At 39.3% G+C, this 20774-nt stretch overlaps 1 protein-coding gene across 6 annotated transcripts in view; it reads left to right on the top strand.

The window, feature by feature from the left end:
• LOC147018618 (uncharacterized) overlaps positions 1 to 20774 on the top strand; it is a 52493-nt gene that overhangs the window by 4523 nt on the left and 27196 nt on the right. For 3 of the 6 annotated variants that reach the window (XM_085898466.1, XM_085898469.1, XM_085898472.1), the window contains exons 2-5: positions 1213 to 1332; positions 5375 to 5546; positions 9334 to 9476; positions 18978 to 19088. In XM_085898466.1, coding sequence (XP_085754592.1) covers positions 1213 to 1332; positions 5375 to 5546; positions 9334 to 9476; positions 18978 to 19088 — 546 coding nt within the window. The remainder of the gene's footprint in view (positions 1 to 1212; positions 1333 to 5374; positions 5547 to 9333; positions 9477 to 18977; positions 19089 to 20774) is intronic. The other 3 variants (XM_085898471.1, XM_085898470.1, XM_085898467.1) reach the window with 2 other exon arrangements.

Here is a 20774-nt window from a genome sequence, read left to right as displayed (position 1 = left end):
ATTTGGAGATGGTCATTTCAGGAGGTTCCTCGAAGTTATTATTATTATTATTTTTTTTAACCTGGGTTGATTCATATTGTTTTCATTGCACATGCACATACTCCCAGGTAATATTGCCATGTCTGGAGTAACCTGATATCCTGTGCATTGTGCATGATCAGAAGTTCAAGTCACACAATCAAGGTTTATTTCCCCTTTTTGCATAACATCGGCTTTACTGTGCAAACCGTTTTGACATCCCACGTAATATTCCATTGTTATTTGCTTTCCTTTGCGGAATTTTCTGCTGTGCACAATGAGTGTGCTTTGCTTTTCCTGCTGAAGTCTAGTTGTGGAATAATGTTTCATGGCTTTTTAATACTTTGTCCTTTTTGAGTTATGCACAATATTTCTGTTCCTGCAATTATTGAACATTCTATCATCTCCAGGGTAGCCTTCCAAAGTAACAAGGGAGCTCATTATGCAAATTTTATTCCTTTCCTTAGTTTATTTGTGTTGCCCAGTGATACTATGTAATGTACTCTTTGGTGGTGCAGGCCAGTGGGAACAACCGGCCGGATTGTAAGAAGTGTCAGCCATATCAACCTCTTGCTGTACAATGAATTTTGCATCTTTTGGGTTTTTTGATAATGTTTTGAAGTTTCTGCGGCCATCATCTTCAACACGCAGAAGGGCTGTGGCACCGGCAGAGCAGTCAATAGATAGTTTGAGCTCGATGTCATCGAATTCCTTGAGTGCATCTTCCCATTTATCTTCTGACTCACATCGGCATTTTTTGGTCACAACTACACTAAATAGGTTTTCCGATGGAGTTACCAATTCTTCCTGCGCTCCTGTGGAAGAAGACACAGATATGGAGAGTCTCCATCCATTCCTGGGAGGCACATCTTATAGTGACTCTCCACAAATCGAACATACTGACTCTCCACAAGTCCAACAACCTTCTTCCTCAGATTTTTCCATAATTACAGATTATTTATTGTCATCCATTGAGAATCCAACAGGGCAAATGCCGGTATCATCGTCTGCTTCCTGGTTGGTTCTGCTTTTGTCGGAATCATCAGCAATGTTTTGCATTTTGTATTGGGTTTTCTATTAAATTAAATATGATGCATGAGTGTGTTGCTTCAGTTTCATGAGTGTGTTAAATGGGTTTCAGTTGTTACATTGTGTGAGATGTTTGCTGTGTTCTGTGTGTTTGCGTGTATGCAGGATGAGGCCAGAGTTTTACACTCCCAAACATCTTCCACCTCCAGGAGCAATGGGTGAATGGGAAGTGCCTTCATTGATATGCTTCGACAATAACATGCATAAATCCACAATGGCAAACAGGTAGCTTTTGATGTACAACCTTGATGCTGATTGTGGCAATGTGATGATTATGCAATCACTAAAAATCTGAAAATATCACCTTGTTTTCCACATTATTACTTCTGCCAACGAAAACAGACGGAGGTTATGTTTTCACCCATGTTTGTCTGTTTATTTGTCTGTCTGTTTGTCTGGGAGCAGGATATATCAAAAAGTTATGGATGGATTTGGACAAAACTTCACAGACAGACGGGTTGGGTCTTGACAAGGACCAATTTATTCGATTTTTGTGAAGATCCAGATCTGGATGCGAGAGTTTATAAATTTTTAAATTATTTCTTCTCCATTAAGGGATAGGGCCAAAGATGATATGCTGTACCGTACAGCATGGTATCTCAAAACGTTGTGGACGGGTTATGACAAAGCTGGTGAAAAGTTGAGTCGTTGTCAATCTTGAACAAGCCGATTATATTTTGGTTAAGGTCTGGATGCAGATACGGTCTATCAGTGGAATACAAAACTTAAAACCGTTTCAGCCTGGTGGGGGTATGTGTTCCACCGAGTGCTGTTTTAGTCAAAAGTTTCTCTGGTTATGAAGTTTTTATTTAATTTTCTCTTCTACATTGATATGTACATTATTAAAGTCAAATTTGATAAAGCATTACACATGCAACATTTTCAGCCAGGGTTATTATGCCACAAAAATTTTCATTAAATAAATGAACAAAAAAAGGGAAGATCTACACACAGATTCGAGTTGCGGGAGACAGGTGGATTAAAGACAAACAACATTGGGATTTGGGAATTAACTAAACATTAACATTTGGTTCAGAACAGGCTAAGTTGGACAAAGGTGAACATGAAGAGGAGGATAATTAATGTAGGTATTGGATTTACTTGATGTGGTGGTGAGCTGCAATGTTGAAGAAGTATTCGAGGGAATGGTAGGATTGAACAACCATTTACAAAAGTACAAAGAAATGGAGAAGAGCAGAAAGCTTGAACTTCGAAAATTTGGCTAGAACTAATCAAAGAATATGTGATGTGTTGTCCTGTGGATAAATATATGGACTTCAGGCAGTATGTTTGGGCCAAATGACAAGAATTGACAATAAGCTGCAAACTGCATTGAAAAGAACCAAAGACCTGACTGCGATCAACTCATCCCAAGATGCTGTCAACAGCATTATATTTCACTATTCTTGGGAATGCCAGATGAGATACTGGACTACCAGCCAACACGAAAGTGCTGGAAGCAAATATCCTTTTGAGAATTTTTTTTAAGTGCCAAGGAAGGACTTCCCTTAACACGAGACCTATTTATCATTTACATTTGAAAGCTAGCTTTGAAGTGCTGCACTGTACACTCAGTAAAGTTCATAAGCCTGATGTTGGCTTATTGGTTAAGGTGACTGGTTTAAGATCTTACGGTCTTGAGTTTGAGCCCCTTTCGAGCCATTAAATAACATCAGGTGGGTTTGTGCAACCTGTCATCCTTCCAAGGTCAGCAAAATGAGTACCAGCTTTATGGGAACTTGGGGCACTGCATCAGTGGCACAGCCACACTCCCAGCAATGATGCAACCAACAGCCACAGACTGCATACGAATATTATTGCACACCGCCCCTTCCAAATTCCATATCCAGGAGATGCATGACATCATCGCCGGCGCCAGGAGGGAGTACTCAGTTTTCACTCCGTTTGTTTGTTTTCTTGTTTTTCCGGGCGATATCTCAGCCATTCAATGAGCTCGGAAGCTGATGACATTTGGGGACAAAAATGAAGATGTGATTTGACAAAAACGGTTTTTATTTTTTAATTAGGCAATTAATTAATTAATTAATTAATTATTATCGATTTATTAATTATTTGTTTTCTTTCTCATCTGGGAAATATCTCAGGCACCTTTTTAGCTTGGAAACTGATATTTGGACACGACAGTGAACAAGTGATTTGGCTACAAGAGGATATTTTTGATTTATTGACTAATCAATTAATTATTCCTTTTTCCATTAATTACTTAATTTTCAAAAAGTTGCAGATTCAGATGAAACAGTGGTGGTTTTGGTATGCTATTGGCAAATTGATGAAGAAATTAATTATGTTCGATTATTATTTATATTAATAATGCAATTAATCAATTAATCGATCAATTATTGTACACCACTCCCTCTCAATTCCATCTCCATGTGCTGCATGGCGGGTAAGTATCATTTGTACATATTCACCTCAGAAGTGCACCGCTCCCTCTTAATTCCGTTACTGAAGGCGCCCCGGCAATGTCACAAGCTGGAGGATTTTGTTATTTATTTATTTGGCATGTGGGTGGTGTATGCTTGGTGTTGGCTTGATGATTAGGGTGGTGGGCTTGGGATCCTAGGATCCTGAGTTCAAATCCCACTCGGTTGTTGAATTAATACCAGGTGGGGTTGACTCTGCCTGCCATCCTTCCGAGGTTGGCAAAATGAGTGCCAGCTTGCTGGTATCCCTGTGTCAGAGTGGCGACCCATCCAGGATTGTGCCCAATAGCCAAGGAGATTGCTTAGGCATCACCAACGCTCTGCACAGAGTATGGTCCCGATGGATGGGGTGGTGTACTTTGTACCTCTATTTGTTATTCCTAAAGTTCATCTGCCCAGGCATGAGAGGGCCTCTTGTTTGCTTTGTAATCGGTTCATAATGAACCGATTTTAGTTATGTCATATATAAAGGGGGAAGAAGGAGAGTAAGATGATCATACGAGCTTTGGCAAGCAATTGGCGCAATGTTTAGGACTTGCAGCAGTGAATGTCTTCTGCCCTGATAAGCAACAGACATGTTGTTCAATCATCCATGAGTTTTTTTTTTTTATTTTGTTTCTTTATCATTAAAACCATAATACAGAGAGTAAGGGAATAAACTAACAGGAAAAGCGGAAGGGGAGGAAATACAGGAACAGATCTGAATGAGGCTGGTAACAACATGCAGCCTTGGTTGAGAACACATGAACCCAGTACATGTGAAGGCACTCAACGAGATGCGTAAAGACATTGCCTTAACATGAACAAAATCTGTTAAACGAGACCATTCCAGTGCAGGTATCCCTAAACTTTTGAACGCAGTTTCTCACCAGTTCCAAAGGAACCTTGAACCATGACTTCAGTTTGTGAAACATGCAAGAAAGGGGATGAGTCCATGACAGAATTTGACTTCATCAAGTGCCATCCTTTTCAGAGGGTGGAAAAGGATCGATTTTCTTAAATACTTGTTGAATAAGGTCAGGTTTGTTGGAGTTATTTTGGAGAAACCTTTTAAATCTTATTCCGACATCATAAGGGGAGTTTCAAGATGATGACTACATCATCATGTATTCCTTGGTGTCTTAAAGATAGCTTGATCAGTGCACACAAAATAGGATAAAGTGGTCGATCAGAAAAGCTGTTTTTTTGTGGAAACATTGTTCGTAGCTATCATAGTCAAAGTCAGCATAATTGTTTGATAATTATTTTATTATTGTAATTTTTTTGAGTGCATGCACATATTTCAGGTTGGTCTGTCATCCTGACCATTTATTTTTTTTTGGGTTACCCTGATGTAATTTTCCAGACCTGGGCAGTTCTTTCGAAACATCCAGGTGAAATTGAAGGTGCTTTCATGAGACGATGATCAAAGAGCAATGGAAGCTGGGGATTGTTGGACATGAATGCATTCAGCAGCCAACATGATCACGTGCATAAACCTAAGTTGGGAAATTGGTCCATTTTACTGATCTCATCTGCAGAATTCCATGGCAGCTATCCTGGTGTTGATTGTTGTTGAACTGATTACCAACCATGGAACCTGCTTGTAATGAATAATGCACACCTCTTTTTACCATTTAAAAATCCCATTCACCATTTGAAAAAGTTTACAAAATCTCATTCACAATTTTGTTTACTTGTCACAACTTTGTCCTTTAAATATTTTGATCAGTGAGAAAGGAATGTGTGACGAATGAAATAATAACTTGGTAATTTAAATAAATCCCACTTAAACAGTATTGCGAATTTAGACTTTCCATGTTGTTGTTTGAACGATCTTCCAGTGAACATTTCATGCAGCCTTTACCAGTTCCCAATTATGGTGTGTGGAGTAGGGAGCTTGCTATTTTGGAGGAAGATCACCAAGAAAAGGCATTACGCATTATTGGAGATGACAGTGACTCTTCTGGTAGTGCATCCACTGAGCTGAGCTCAATGTTCTCTTGGAGACATGACGTATGTATCACATTTTCAGCATGTGCTGCCATGCTTACATTTAAATAATTTAGTATTCATTTAAGGTTATGTGAAATATTACCCAGGTCGAGCAACCAATTAAATGATACAAATGCATGGTATTTTGTTGAAGAACAGGAATGATATGAGCTGGCATACTGACCTTAACAAAATCAAGGACGGCAAAGTTCACAGAGGGGGCACAATTTATGGCAGTGTTTCAATATTATACATTGGAGGGGGTTATGAATTAGCTGGTATGCTAAGTTAGTGTGGTATGTGTGTTCGCAAGTGACATCCATCGGCTAGAACTCTTTTTTTGTAACTAGCGAGCCGTAACAGTGAAGTTGTTCCATTCTTACGTATGTCCCAAGGGGTGGTATAGTTGATATAGCGATGACATAGGAAAGTGTAACATGTATGTGTCCGCTGTAAAACCTGGCAAGGTAAAGAAAGGGGTGGATTTGGACATGTTGGCATCCTGTATGTGGCGATAAAACCCTCCCCGTGGCCTGCAATGGTTCAAAGAGCCTGCAATGGTTGAAGAAGGAGTCGAGTGAGTCTGCTGAGTTGGGGTCGGTATCTTTGGTCTTTCGGGATCGAGGTGTATGACTGCATCATGACTGCCGTAATTCCAGCCGGCCAGTGTGAGGTCACTATGGTGGCAACATTGTGCTGCATGTTTAGTGGAGCCAGGCTGGGAGCGAAGGCCACTCAGATACTGTGGGTGTGGCCATAGGAGAGGTAATAAATGGGCCACGCATGGGCGCTGGCAGTGAAGAGTTGAAGAAGGAGTCGAGTGAGTCTGCTGAGTTGGGGTCGGTATCTTTGGTCTTTCGGGATCGAGGTGCATGAGCTTGTGAGCTGTGGCAGGATAACTGATTCATGCCTTCTGCAATATTCCCATGTGCTGCCCCTCAAAGTGAAGCCTGCTTACACCCCAATATCCTTTAAGCCCTTGCCCGTTCCCCAACCATTGTGTGTGGGGGAAAAAAATTGTGTGCTCGTGGCACCTTGGATTTCTATATCTGTATTGCTAAGTGTAATTATTTATTACCCTCACTGAAGGAGAGGGTATTGCATTTGGGTCCGCTTGTCTGTCTGTCTGTCTGTCTGTCTGTCTGTCTGTCTGTTTGTTTGTTTGTCTGCAAAGAACTTTCATGTTTTTCTCTGCAACCCCTTGTCAGATTGAGACAAAACTTTCACCATTGGTGCGACTACTCATGAAGAATGTTATAATGATAATTTTGAAGTCCGAGGTCACGTGTTGTGGCAGCCATGTTGGAAAAACGAAAAAACTTTGGACCTCTATCTCTGAAACCGCACCAAGGAAAAAATTGAAACTTGGCATATAGCAAGTACTCCTCATGGGAAATGTGTGATTTTTTTAAATGATGCCATAAGTTCCTTCATTATGACGTCATCATTGCATATGTAGAACGCTACATCCGATCAGTATGAAAATTTTTGATTGTCATCTGGGCATAAAATAGTCCACAAAAAAGTTTTGATCACGTCACATGATTTGGCAGCCATATTGTTTTTTTTAAAACTTTCAAAAAATCTTCTTTTCTGAAATGGCTGAACAGATCAAGGCAAAACTTTACATGTATGACCACCTATCCATGAGGAATGAAAGGTTCACACATATGATGTCATAGGTCACAAGGTTTGGCAGCCATATTGGATTTACCCTAAAACCTATAAAAATCTTCTCCAGAATGGCTGGACAGATCGAGGGGAAACTTTGCACAAATATTCCCCAATCCTTGGGTGTACAAGTTTGTTAAGGAATAATGGATAGGCCACATGGTTTGTCAGCCATATTGGATTGAAGAAAAATATTAAATAATGCTTTCTCTGGAACCGCTTAATCATTCGACATGATACCTTACATTTACGATCTAGGAATGATGAAGAATACATGTTTTAAATTTCAACTTTATTGGATACACAGTCTGGTTGCCAAAATTATTAAATTTTTTGATCTGGGTTCTTTTTGATTTTGATTTATTTTTGAAAAAAAGCTCACTTAGCTGTGCCTGGATGGTTTTGAGGGTCGAGTAGTAGTAGCTGAAATGTGAATCCTATCCAGGTTCCTCTTGATGACTTCACATTTTATTTTTGCTTGTTCGGGTTCCTTCTGATTACTCCAATGCAGGACTGCACCTATTTGGTCTTCCATTTGATTTGAATTGAATTTATTTTTATCCCATACTGAATTCAATTGAATAGTAATGAACAACATCATGGGTCAGGGTCAGGTGTCCAATCAAAGCAGGGTTGCATCAAAGCAGGACGTCTGGGTACCCAGTCATCACTGCCTGCAGTTATAAAGTGGCAGTTCTAATTACGTCTCTTACTAATTACGTAACACACCGTTACACAAACACCACACAAATGACACCACACAAATGACACCACACAAAACAAAACAAGTTCTGGCGAGGGTCTGCAATCTCTGATTGCTCTCATGTACATCCATAAGTGAAATTTACCATCCACAAGTGTTACCGCTCATGTCAGAGAAAACGAGTGGGGTTGGAGTGGGTGGGGAGGGGGGGGTGTTGGGAGGTTCACATTACTCAAAATCAAAATGTATCATAAATTGTAAATTGCTGATGAAAATTTACTTCACATGTCTTCACTGGTAACTGAGCTATCATCATATTAATTTCTCTCAATATTTTGTCCTCTCTTTAAAAATATGAAAGCTGTTGACAAGTCAACTTTGATAATACTAGTACGTGCCCGTACGTGCGTGGCCGTATGTGGAAAAAAAACTTTCAAACCGCATGCCAGAAAAAACAACCACACAGGCCGTTACTTCGCTCTCGCGTGCCCGAACGTGCATGCCCATACGTGCGTGGCCGTACGTGCAAAAAAAAAAACTTTCAAACAACCACACAGGCCGTTCCTTCGCTCTCGTAAACGACGACTGGATTTGGGCATTGTGTTTATCTATAAATGCACATAAGAAATCGAGAAATTATTAGAATACAGTAAATCATCACTATCCGGAAGTGGTGCGTGCCTGTACGGAATGTTCACATGCATTCCACGAATTATCGCTTGCATTGAAGTAACAACTGCTGTGATACTTACACACACAGTTAATTAAAATCAAGTTTACCCCCCTGTCTTTGCTTGCCATGACATTCGCTGCCATTGACCATTGCCACTCCTACACCACGGTAACTAAGGTGCCCTTTCCCCATCGGCCACGCCGAAGCAGCAACGTGTCCTGTCATTGGTTTGGTAAATAAATTGCCACAGCAACGTGTCTTGTCATTGCTTTGGTAAATAGATTACCACAGCAACGTGTCTTGCATTGGTTTGGTAAATAAATGGCCGCAGCAACGTGTCCTGTCATTGGTTTGGTAAAAAAAAAATGACCATAACTTGGGAAGCACTTGTCCGATTAATATCAAACCTTGAAAAGGCACATACTCAGGTCCCCAGCAATATATCTGGCAAGTTTCAATTAGATCGGACCAGTGGTTGTCGAGAAACAGCGGTCACAGACACACACACACACACACACACACACACACACACACACACACACACACACACACACACACACACACACACACACACACACACACACACACACACTGCTGGAATTATAGATAGATAAATGTCATCCTTAATTATTTGTCTAATATTGATTGTGTCGTTAACCTCTGGTGGACATGAGCTTCAAAGATTGCCAATTAATATTTCATCCATTGATGCCTGTGTACTCTTGCTAAATTGTGACATTATTTTCAATATGTCTGTCCAGGAATTTGAAAGAGCAGCCTCACTGCGAGTCTACTGCTTGTTTGATGAGCTCGAGGAACAGCTTTTTGAAGGCAAAGCTGGAAGCTTGTCAGATGAACTGCGCAAAGAATGCATGCAGTGGACTGATCATTTTCCTCACCTCCGGTATGCCGACTGCATCATGAATTTCTTGAAACTCTCAATATCTTTGCCATTAAATGGAATTGCACCCTCCTCGCCCTAGTTGTTTATTATTATTTTAAAATAAAATGTTGCTGAAGAGGTTGATGTTGAGCACTGGTTTGCAGATGAGCCTTTTGGGGGGGGGGGGGGGGGTTGGGGATTGGTTCTAATGAGAAGTAAGTGAAATATGGAGTATTGTCACTCCTGTGAAGATGCAACAGCACAGTTTCACAAGGTCCATAAAACTTGGCAAGAGTACACACATACACACTATTTACAAGTGGTGGAAGATTCAGCTTATCACGAAAATGTGAAAATGATCTCGAAGGTGAAATTTTAATTTGGAAGACCATTTGACATGTTTTGGTGTGTGTGTGTGTGTGTGTGTGTGTGTGTGTGTGTGTGTGTGTGTGTGTGTGTGTGTGTGTGTGTACAACATGTACCATGACAACTGGAACAGAAGGTGCAAGCAACAAACTCATCAAAGGAAACCTCCATTACAAATTCCGTAATCACTCATATATATATATATATATATATATATATATATATATATATATATATATATATATATATATATATATATATATATATATATATATATATATATATATAAGCCGCACTTTTTCCCAGCAATATCTCATCAAAATTTGGGGTGCGTATTATAAAGCCTGGTGTTGGTGCAGTGGTTACGGCAGCGGCTTGGGATCCAAAAGGTCCTTTGTTCAAGCCCCATTGGGCCACTGAATTAATACACCAGGGGGTTGACTCAGCCTGTCATCCTTCCGAGGTCGGCGAAATGAGTACCAGTGTACTGGGCCGGTGTATACCCCGGTTTAAATAGGTGTACCAGATCCCTGTGTCGTAAGAGGCGACCAGGGTTGTGGCAGGAAGGGCATCCGGCGTAAAACCTGTGCCAAATCACTAGGCGGATCATACGGATGATCCGCTGTGGCGACCCCTAACGGGAGCAGCCGAAAGAAGAAGAAGAAGATTATCCACGAGAACTAACGTAAAAGCTCTATTTCTCCAGATTTATTGCACCCACAGAAGACCAACCTTCGTTTCTGGGTGTCTCCAACTCAAAAGTTCAGTGCATTGTGGGATAGCTTATGCAACACTGAATGTGTATTTTTTGTTCTGAAAAACAATTATTTCGAAAGAACAAATAAAATTGCTTGCTTATAATACATAAGTTTCCTTTTAACACCTTTTACTAAACCCTTTAAAATACACACCACGATAGCAGCAAAATAATCTTGGGGATGAACACATGCATTGCAGCACAATCAACGACTTGAGAATTACCGTAATCTAAATACTCACTTTGGAATTGAGAATTACCGTAATCTAATGACTTGCTGAAGAATTTAGAATTACCGTAATCTAATGACTCTCACAAGAATTGAGAATTACTGTATTTTAATGACTCTGTAAAGATTTGAGAATGACCGTGATCTAATGACTCACTAAAGAATTGAGAATTTTCATAATGTAATGACTCAAATAATTGAGAATTACCATAATCAAATGACTCGCTGAATAATTGAGAATTACCGTAATCTAATGACTCAAATAATTGAGAATTACCATAATCTAATGACTCGCTGAATAATTGAGAATTACCGTAATCTAATGACTCGCTAAATAATTGAGAATTACCGCAATCTAATGACTCACTAAATAATTGAGAATTACCGTAATCTAATGACTCGCTAAATAATTGAGAATTACCGCAATCTAATGACTCGCTAAATAATTGAGAATTACCGCAATCGAATGACTCGCTAAATAATTGAGAATTACCGTAATCTAATGACTCGCTAAATTATTGAGAATTACCGTAACCTAATGACTCGCTAAATAATTGAGAATTACCACAATCTAATGACTCACTAAATAATTGAGAATTACCGCAATCTAATGACTCGCTAAATAATTGAGAATTACCGCAATCTAATGACTCGCTCAATAATTGAGAATTACCGTAATCTAATGACTCGCTAAATAATTGAGAATTACCGCAATTTAATGACTCGCTAAATAATTGAGAATTACCGCAATCTAATGACTCACTAAATAATTGAGAATTACCGTAATCTAATGACTCGCTAAATGATTGAGAATTACCGTAACCTAATGACTCGCTAAATAATTGAGAATTACCGTAACCAAATGACTCGCTAAATAATTGAGAATTACCTTAACCTCATGACTCGCTAAAGAATTGAGAATTACCGTAATCTAATGACTCGCTGAAAAATGAGAATTACTGTAATCTAATGACTCGCAAAATAATTGAAAATTATCGTAATCTAATGACTTACTAAAGAACTGAGAATTACCGTAATCTAATGACTCACTAAAGAATTGAAAATTACCGTAATCTAATGACCCACTAAAGAATTGAGAATTACCGTAATCTAATGACCCACTGAAGAATTGAGAATTACCGTAATCTAATGACCCACTAAAGAATTGAGAATTACCATAATCTAATGACTCACTAAAGAATTGATAATTATCGCAATCTAATGACTCACTTAAGAATTGAGAATTATCGTAACCTAATGACTCGCTAAATGAATGAGAATTACCGTAATCTAATGACTTGCTGAAGAAGAATTGAGAATTACCGAAATCTAATGACTCGCTGAAGAATTGAGAATTACCGTAATGTAATGACTCGCTAAATAATTGAGCATTACCGTAACCTAATGACTCGCTAAATAATTGAGAGTTACCGTAATCTCATGACTTGCTGAAGAAGAATTGAGAATTACCGTAATCTAATGACTCGCTGAAGAATTGAGAATTATCGTAATCTCATGACTCACTAAAGAATTGAGAATTATCGAAATCTAATGACTCGCTAAATAATTGAGCATTACCGTAACCTAATGACTCACTAAATAATTGAGAGTTACCGTAATGTAATGACTCACTAAAGAATTGAGAATTATCGTAATGTAATGACTCGCAAAACAATTGAGAATTACTGTAACCTTATGACTCGCTAAATAATTGAGAATTACCGTAAACTAATGACTCACTGAAGAATTGAGAATTACCGTAATCTAATGACTCACTAAAGAATTGAGAATTACCGTAATCTAATGACTCACTGAAGAATTGAGCATTACCATAATCCAATGACTCCCTAAAGAATTGAGAATTACCGTAATCTGATGTCTCACTAAAGATTGAAGAATTACCGTCATCTAAAGGCCCAGTCACACCTTGACGTTTTAGCCAGCAATGGCAACGTATTAAAATGTATGTAAAACGCTGGCTTACGTTGAACTTTTGATTTTTTTTTTAAATATTCTGACGTATTCATAACGAGTTGGTCGTATGCATAACATATTAGTAACGGACACAGAACGTTTTGTTGTGTTATCGCTAACTTGTACCAACGAATGCTGAGCCTGTTGTCGGCCTTCCCAACCTATGCCCAACGATAGTCTAACTTATGTATAGCGCGCTGCATGCATCGCCGACGATGACGTGACGTAGCTTATTAAAAGGCTGCCGCACAACGATTCAAATCATAACCGCCGCAGAAATCGAAGTGTCAACATCGCAGTCACACCTTGGCGATCTTGCCAGCGTATACCGACCTCTGAAAAATGTGTCTAAAACGCTGGCACATGTCGAATACGGTATGAGTAAGTTTGGTATGCATGAATAAAACGCTAAAGTACGCTATCATAGCTCGTATTAAGTGGAGTACGTCTTGTAATTATAAACGTGTTAAACATTTTACGCCGTACTTGCCGTATGACACACATTCCGCATGCGATGGGAATAAGTTGTACGCACGATATGCGAACGTTGGCACACGTCGACATAAGTTACTTGTAAGGTGCTCATAAGTCGAAACACTCAAGGTAATGGTTAGCGTCAGTGTTCCAGACTCCCTGTTTTTTTTTTTTTGTTTTTTTTTTTCTTCGGTATGACGGTGATGTCAACACTTCGATTTCTAGTGCAGTTATGATTTAAATCGTTGAGTGGCAGCCTTTAATTATATTATATTATAACCGCACTAGAAATTGAAGTGTCGATATCACCGTCATAGTGAAGAAGAAGAAGAAGAAGAAGAAGAAAAAAACCCCAGGGAGTCTGGAACACTGACGCTAACCATTACCTTGACGTGTTTCGACTTATGAGTACCTTCCAAGTAATGTGTGTCGACGTGTGTCAACAATCGCGTAACGTGCCTACAACACGTTACTCATAGGTTAGAAATAAGTTTCGGGTACGCTAAACATTACCTCGACGTGTTTCGACTTATGAGTAACTTACAAGTAACGTGTGTCGACGTGTGTCAACGATCGCATAACGTGCCTACAACTTATGGCCAGCGTTATGCGGAACGTGTGAGTCATACGCTGGCATAAGTCTTAAAATTTCAAGCATGGAAAATTTTGAGGACAACCGAAAAGTACAACGTTTAAAGCCAGCGTACTACGACGTATGGCAGTGTTTTTCAGCGTGCTCTCAATGTTATCAAAACTTACCCATAACGTATTCGACGTGTACCAGCATTTTACACAAATTTTCCAAAAATCGGCATAAGCTGGCTAAAACGTCAAGGTGTAACTGGGCCATTATGACTCGCTAAAGAATTGAGAATTACCGTAATCTAATGACTCGCGGAATAATTGAGAATTACCTTAATCGAATGACTCACAAAATAATTGAGAATTACCGTAATCTAATGACTTGCTGAATAATTGAGAATTACCGTAATGTAATGACTCGCAAAATAATTGAGAATTATCTTAATCTCATGACTCACTAAATAATTGAGAATTACTGTAACCTAATGACTCACGATATAATTGAGAATTACCGTAATCTAATGACTCGCTAAATAATTGAAAATTACCGTAATCTAATGACTCACTAAAGAATTGAGAATTACCGTAATCTAATGACTCGCTAAATAATTGAAAATTACCGTAATCTAATGACTCACTAAAGAATTGAGAATTACCGTAATCTAATGACTCACTAAAGAATTGAGAATTATCGAAATCTAATGACTCGCAAAATAATTGAGCATTACCATAATCCAATGACTCCCTTAAGAATTGAGAATTCCCGTAATCTAATGACTCACTTAAGATTTAAGAATTACCGTAATCTAATGACTCGCTAAAGAATTGAGAATTACCGTAATCTAATGACTCGCTGAATAATTGAGAATTACCCTAATCTAATGACTCACTGAATAATTGAGAATTACCGTAATCTAATGACTCGCTAAATAATTGAGAATTACCGTAATCTAATGACTCGCTAAAGAATTGAGAATTAGCGTAATCTAATGACTCGCAAAAGAATTCAGAATTACCGTAATCTAATGACTCGCAAAATAATTGAGAATTATTTGAATCTAATGACTCGCAAACGAATTGAGAATTATCATAATCTAACGACTCGCAAAATAATTAAGAATTACCGTAATCTAATGACTCACTTAAGAATTGAGAATTACCGTAATCTAATGACTCACAAAAGAATTGAGAATTACAAACGAACTCTTACTGTGCTGATCTGATAAATGTCATATATTACTCGGTAAGAGTTGTTGGTACATTCAACGTACCACATCGTTCGTCATGTGTTTCATACAAGTTGGAAGTCATCCAATATGATGAATTTTCCTGATAATTTTATCTAAAAGGTGTCTTGCGTATTTTATGAGTGATTATGGTAATTGGCATTTTTTAATAGCTCACCAGCAGGTCATTTTTGCCTCTGTGACTGAGCATTCCCAAGTGACATTGTTTGAGTGGTTCATTTTTTTCTGCATATTCTTATTCACCGAACAGTGCGTGTGTATGTGTGTTATTGTTTCCCTGGACTCTGTTTACTGGCGTTTTTTTGAAGGCCATTGACATGGAAAATGACTCCCACCCTTTACGCCTCAAAAAGGTCACACTGTTCTTCATACTTTTTGTTTTCAAGCCAATTATATATTATGTACACTAATGGATATGAGGAGGATAGGTTTGATGAATACATTGTAAAGAAAAACTGGAAGGGATGGTTGGTAGAAAATGAATGGTTATTCCCTAGACAGGAGGGGATTGGGGCGGGGGGGGGGGGAATAGAAATTAGAAATATGTTTTGGTGGTAAGAGAAAGAGAGGAAAGGGAGATTATGGAACAGAAAAGGGAGTGGGAGTTAAAGGTCCACTGTACTTTGCGTGCATGATGTGTACATGGCCTCCGATTGGCAACCTGAATGCCTTTTTGATAGATCTATGAAGTTAATTTATTACAACGCAGCAAAACCACCCCAGTGAAAGAAGGCAGAAGAGGTAAAGTGTCGGCAGTATTTTGTGTGGAGGAGAATGATGAGGATGGGTTTGGAGGGGTGAGAACATTTGAAAATATAACATATTGTGATGGGGAAGTAATTTCTGGATAATCCAGAGGGGACGGCTCATCTTTAAGAGACCAGAATTGCCAATTACCCCAGAACTTCCCGCAGGATCCCAGATCCAGAGTCGTGTTACCATACATAAAAGCCCGAGTGTGAGCAGGAACCGTGTCGGCGGTTACGCAGCAGATATTAGTCAGTCGGCCGAGTGGAACTAACGTCATGTAACCACATCTGAGATTGAACTTGGATAACGAATCCAAGCTGGCCAAATGCCTCCGCAGTCACATGTTGCCATCAGAATGGACAGAGTACGTCAGGACACAGTTTCTTAAGGAAATGGCTTTCAGTGGCACTAACAAAATGCGAGTATTTCCAGGGAGGGAAAACAATAAAATGACATGTATGTACATAATTAATCACAGCACGTATACATTCCCAAATTTATCCGACATGACAGACCTGCCTTCGGAACCTTATCATTGACAACACACTGCAGTACATATGCCAGCATCATATATCCATTGTGGAATGGAGAGATGAGTGTTTGCCAAAGAATGATGGGATGAATGATTGGCAAAGTAGATGAGAAATAAAGAAATACATGGGGACAGGACTGACCCCTTGCGCACCTTACACTTGTTGACACTGGCTCTAATGTCCTCACTGAAACCAGGACACTCTGCGCCCTGTTCCCCTCCTGCTCTTTGCACAGCCATGGAACTGGTGTTTCCCTGTGAAGCAGTGATGTCACTTGTGGCAAATATTTAATGCATCTACTGATAGGACGCCTTGGCACCATATATGAGGCAGAGGGTCCAGCGACAGAGCTTTCGGACATGGGAACACGAAAGTGAAGGTGTGCAAGGGTCGAAGGCGAAGAAATAAGAAATAAGGAAGAGAATGAAAGGACAGATGCAGATGTAGGAAAGAATGAATGACGAAGCTTAATGGTGTGGTGACAAATGAATCAGCAAAGTGCAAAGGAGAGTGAAAGAAAGAACACGAGCGAGCAAACCAAAGCGAAAGGAATGACAGAGGGAAGGACGAGAGGAGGGAAGGACAAGAGGAGACTTGCGTTCATGCGAATAACAATTCATCGAACCCCAAACAAAGTCCGTAACCCTCTCAACCTGCAAAGCATCAAATCTCTGTCTTTCCACACCCTTCTCCTCAGAGCCTCAAATCCCCCCACTCTCCGCTTCTCTCCTCTGTCCAAGGGAGGAGTTTCCTTCAAGCTGGGTCTTAACACGATATCCTTTTGCAGGTGCTCACGAAAGTTGTTCAAAGCAGTGAAGAGAATCGGAATCGGCTCGTGAGCCTCCGGTTTGGGTGCAATCTTTTGTCATAGGTGTTCATGAAGCGGTTTGACATGGTTTCAGGGACTGTGATGATAATGTGTTCGTGCATGAGGAAATTATACAGCAGATAGTTTGTAGAAAAGAATGTGGAATGAGAAAAATGACATATAGGATTTCTACAATCGCAACTCAGATCTATCGACACAGACTTTAGACAGCTAAACGAAACAATATAACTATTAAATAACTGCCTTAACTATGAGAGTATCTCTTTGAGACTCCTCAAACTACAACAATATCATAGGTTAGTGCAGGTCACTGCAGTATAATGTAGGTTAGTGCATAGCCAACTCAGGTCAATGCAGCATAATGTAGGTTAGTGCATGGACAACTCGGGTAAATACAGCATAATGTAGGTTAGTGCATAGCCAACTCAGGTCAATGCAGCATAATGTAGGTTAGTGCATGGACAACTCGGGTAAATACAGCATAATGTAGGTTAGTGCATAGCCAACTCAGGTCAATGCAGCATAATGTAGGTTAGTGCATGGACAACTCGGGTAAATACAGCATGGGCATCGTGCAGCACAGAATAGTAATACTTGATGGCAGAATGGTGCAGGTTGGTCCAATGGTCTAACATCTTGCAATGGAGGGTATCACAGGATCGTGAAATGTTGCGGTTTACGTTCATTGATGTTTACATGTTGGTGTTTACATTCGTCTTATCAAAAACCTGATGACTCCTCTGGCTCCATAACAATGCAGTCTTTTTGAGGGGTTAGCCATCTACAGCACCATTACGAGCACCACATGTGGAGAAGTCAGGCACTAACTGGTCAACTAATCACTTGCACTTGCCCTTTCTAATATACAGAAAAATCTAAAGAGTATTCGTGCATATTAAAAACAAGCACACACGGGCCTTCCTATTTTATTTCTCCATTAACAATAAGTGCATATAAAAACGTCACAGTAAGGATTTGAAAACTGAAAATATTATCAACTCAAACACGACAATATTTCATGTTTTATTGGCACATAAACTTTACGTCCGATTTTCTTACACGTCTGGTACAGGTAGTTGGAAGAGTTGTTCATTCAAAACAAGGTTTTTTTAAATTTTATTTTAAATAATGCATTGTGAAAGGGTTTTTTTCATCACAATCAAAATGTACACACCAGTGAAGCGTCAATCATACACCCGTGAAATGAAGATTGAGATTTTCGCGTTTTACATCTCTTGTGAGAACCAGTAACAGACATGTCAGAAATTCAAACTTAACACGAGGACTTTGATGCGAATGGTGAAGAATGAGGAAATAACTGTTCAGAGTGAGAAAGGTTCGAAGAAGATAGGGAGCAGAAGATGGGCCTTTAACCCTGACATGGAAAACGAACTTGTTGTGGAGTTTGAACGGATACTTGCTCGAGGACCGAAAGTGTATTTAGTATTTGTTTCCGAGGTACGGACAATTAAAATTGCAGCGACGTAAAAACTGACATCTCTGCAGCCAAATAAGCGCATGCCATGGCTGTTTGAATATAAGCACATATGTGTTCCACTAAATCTAAAAATAAGCACATATACTTGTTGTCCAGATTCTACTGTCACTGCCTTACATGCATGTACTCTTGGTGACAGTAAATTCATTTATTGTTTGTGACAGTAAATTCATATATTCAACCCCAATTGAGAATTTACTGTGCAGAAGTTGGATGCTAGATGTCATTATTAATACAAGAGAGAGAAATTGCAACTGCTTGCTTTCATCCATATTTTTCACAGCATCCGAGGCCAACAGTTGGCGAAAAAATCATCTGATAATCTCAAGTCGTTTCCCTCTCCTCCTGTTGTGTCAGCAATGACAGTTTCACCTTCTGAGCCATCTGAGCAAAGGTGAGACCCTCTCAACTACTCGATGTACTTGGGAAGACCCAATCCACTTTCAATTCCTCAACTCCCCCCAAAATCTTCTCAACTTTTAACTATAATGCAATCCCATTATAGTTGCAAGTTGATAAGATTATAGTTGCAGAACAATTATCTCATCTCGATAATACTATTATGAAAATGAGTGGGAGGTAAATGAGGGGTTAATTATTCATCATGACACTAACTGATTTAACCAGAGTCAAAATTTCTGTATGAGGAATGTTGTTTTGCCATTGAACCTCAAGGATCTTCTGCAGGCACTGGAGATGGAAAGAGTTCAGCCTGCGCCTCTGCTTGGCATATAAAATCCACGTTTCAGCAGCATAGAGAAGTACACCGAGAATACATGCTTGGTATATGTGTAGCTTTGTGTTGGCCACAAGGCTATTGTTGTTCCATGCTCTCTTTCACAAGCTGCTAAATCTTAGAGCAGCTTTGGCAAGATGCAATGAAATATATTCACCTGTCTGAGTAGAATCGTTGTGTATAGAGCCCCAAAGTAAGCAAACTGTTCAACCACTTGCAGCTCTCTACCAGGTAGTTTCAATGGGATGGGGTCACTGTTGCACTGTGACATCTTCACTGTTTTATTTTTGCTGCTGGTGACACCGAACTTGTCACTTGTTTTAGAGAAAGAATCAACGATTGCCTGTAATCCGGTGGCTGAATGGGAGACAAGCGTGGCATCATCAGCAAATAACAGCTCATTGATGAGGAACAACCAACTTCTATTTTCATCAACAAGAAATAACTTATTTTCAACTGAGGTGTTTATAATTAAGATGAGAAAAGACTCTGATGTGGTTAGTTGTGACAAGGTAGACGTTGTTTGGCGCGTTGACAGTACCCTGGAAATAGCATATTGAGGTAACTCCTGACGTAAAGTGCTATATTAGGCCAGAATTCCTACACCTAAGTTCATGAGGTCGTTTTGCTCGTTCATATAGGTTTTTATGCAGGTCAGTATCATACATAGGTATACTTTGTAGATTTATAAACCCTGTTAAACTTAAACTTTAAAAAACGTTTGCCCCTTATGCAAGTGGCTTTCAGTCTCTTATCGAGTGTTTTTTTTTTAACCTTGTGAGAGCACAATCTGTAAATAAGATAGGGTAAGAGAAGTTGTGCCAGGTGTTACAGGCAACTTTTTTGACTGCTCCTCACATCTTTGTAAGCTTGTTACCCAGCCCAATAGAAGGGGAGATATGTCGCTTTTGGCGTATTTAATTTTTTTATTTTTCCATTCGTACAATTTATTTACAGACATTAAAAAATTTATATTTTTATTTCCTTTGAATTTTGGTGTCCTCGTGGGCCCACTATGGTTTTCCAGACTGTATAAAGTATGCCGATAACTACTTCTTGCACTATGCTCCTGAGACATTCATTATACCAGTGTAGAATGGCATCAAAATTTAATAATTTCTTCTTTGACTCGTGTTTAAGAGGGACTAGACGACCCGTGAACCCGTTGGGTTCCCGTTGTGACAGCGGTTGATGAAAAAAATCATTTAAAAAAAAGATAGCTCCAGCGAACTATACCACTGAGGTTGTTTGCATTGATCAAATTCTCCCGAAGAGTACTTGACTGAATGTGGAATTGATTTTTAAGAATTTTTTTCTTTGCCTGATTTGAACAAAACTTGATAC

The sequence above is a fragment of the Eptatretus burgeri genome, chromosome 10 (genome assembly GCF_056783735.1).
Source record: "Eptatretus burgeri isolate ZD-2024b chromosome 10, Ebu_testis_v1, whole genome shotgun sequence".
Lineage (NCBI taxonomy): Eukaryota > Metazoa > Chordata > Myxini > Myxiniformes > Myxinidae > Eptatretus > Eptatretus burgeri.
This window is presented reverse-complemented; position numbering and strand designations above follow the sequence as displayed.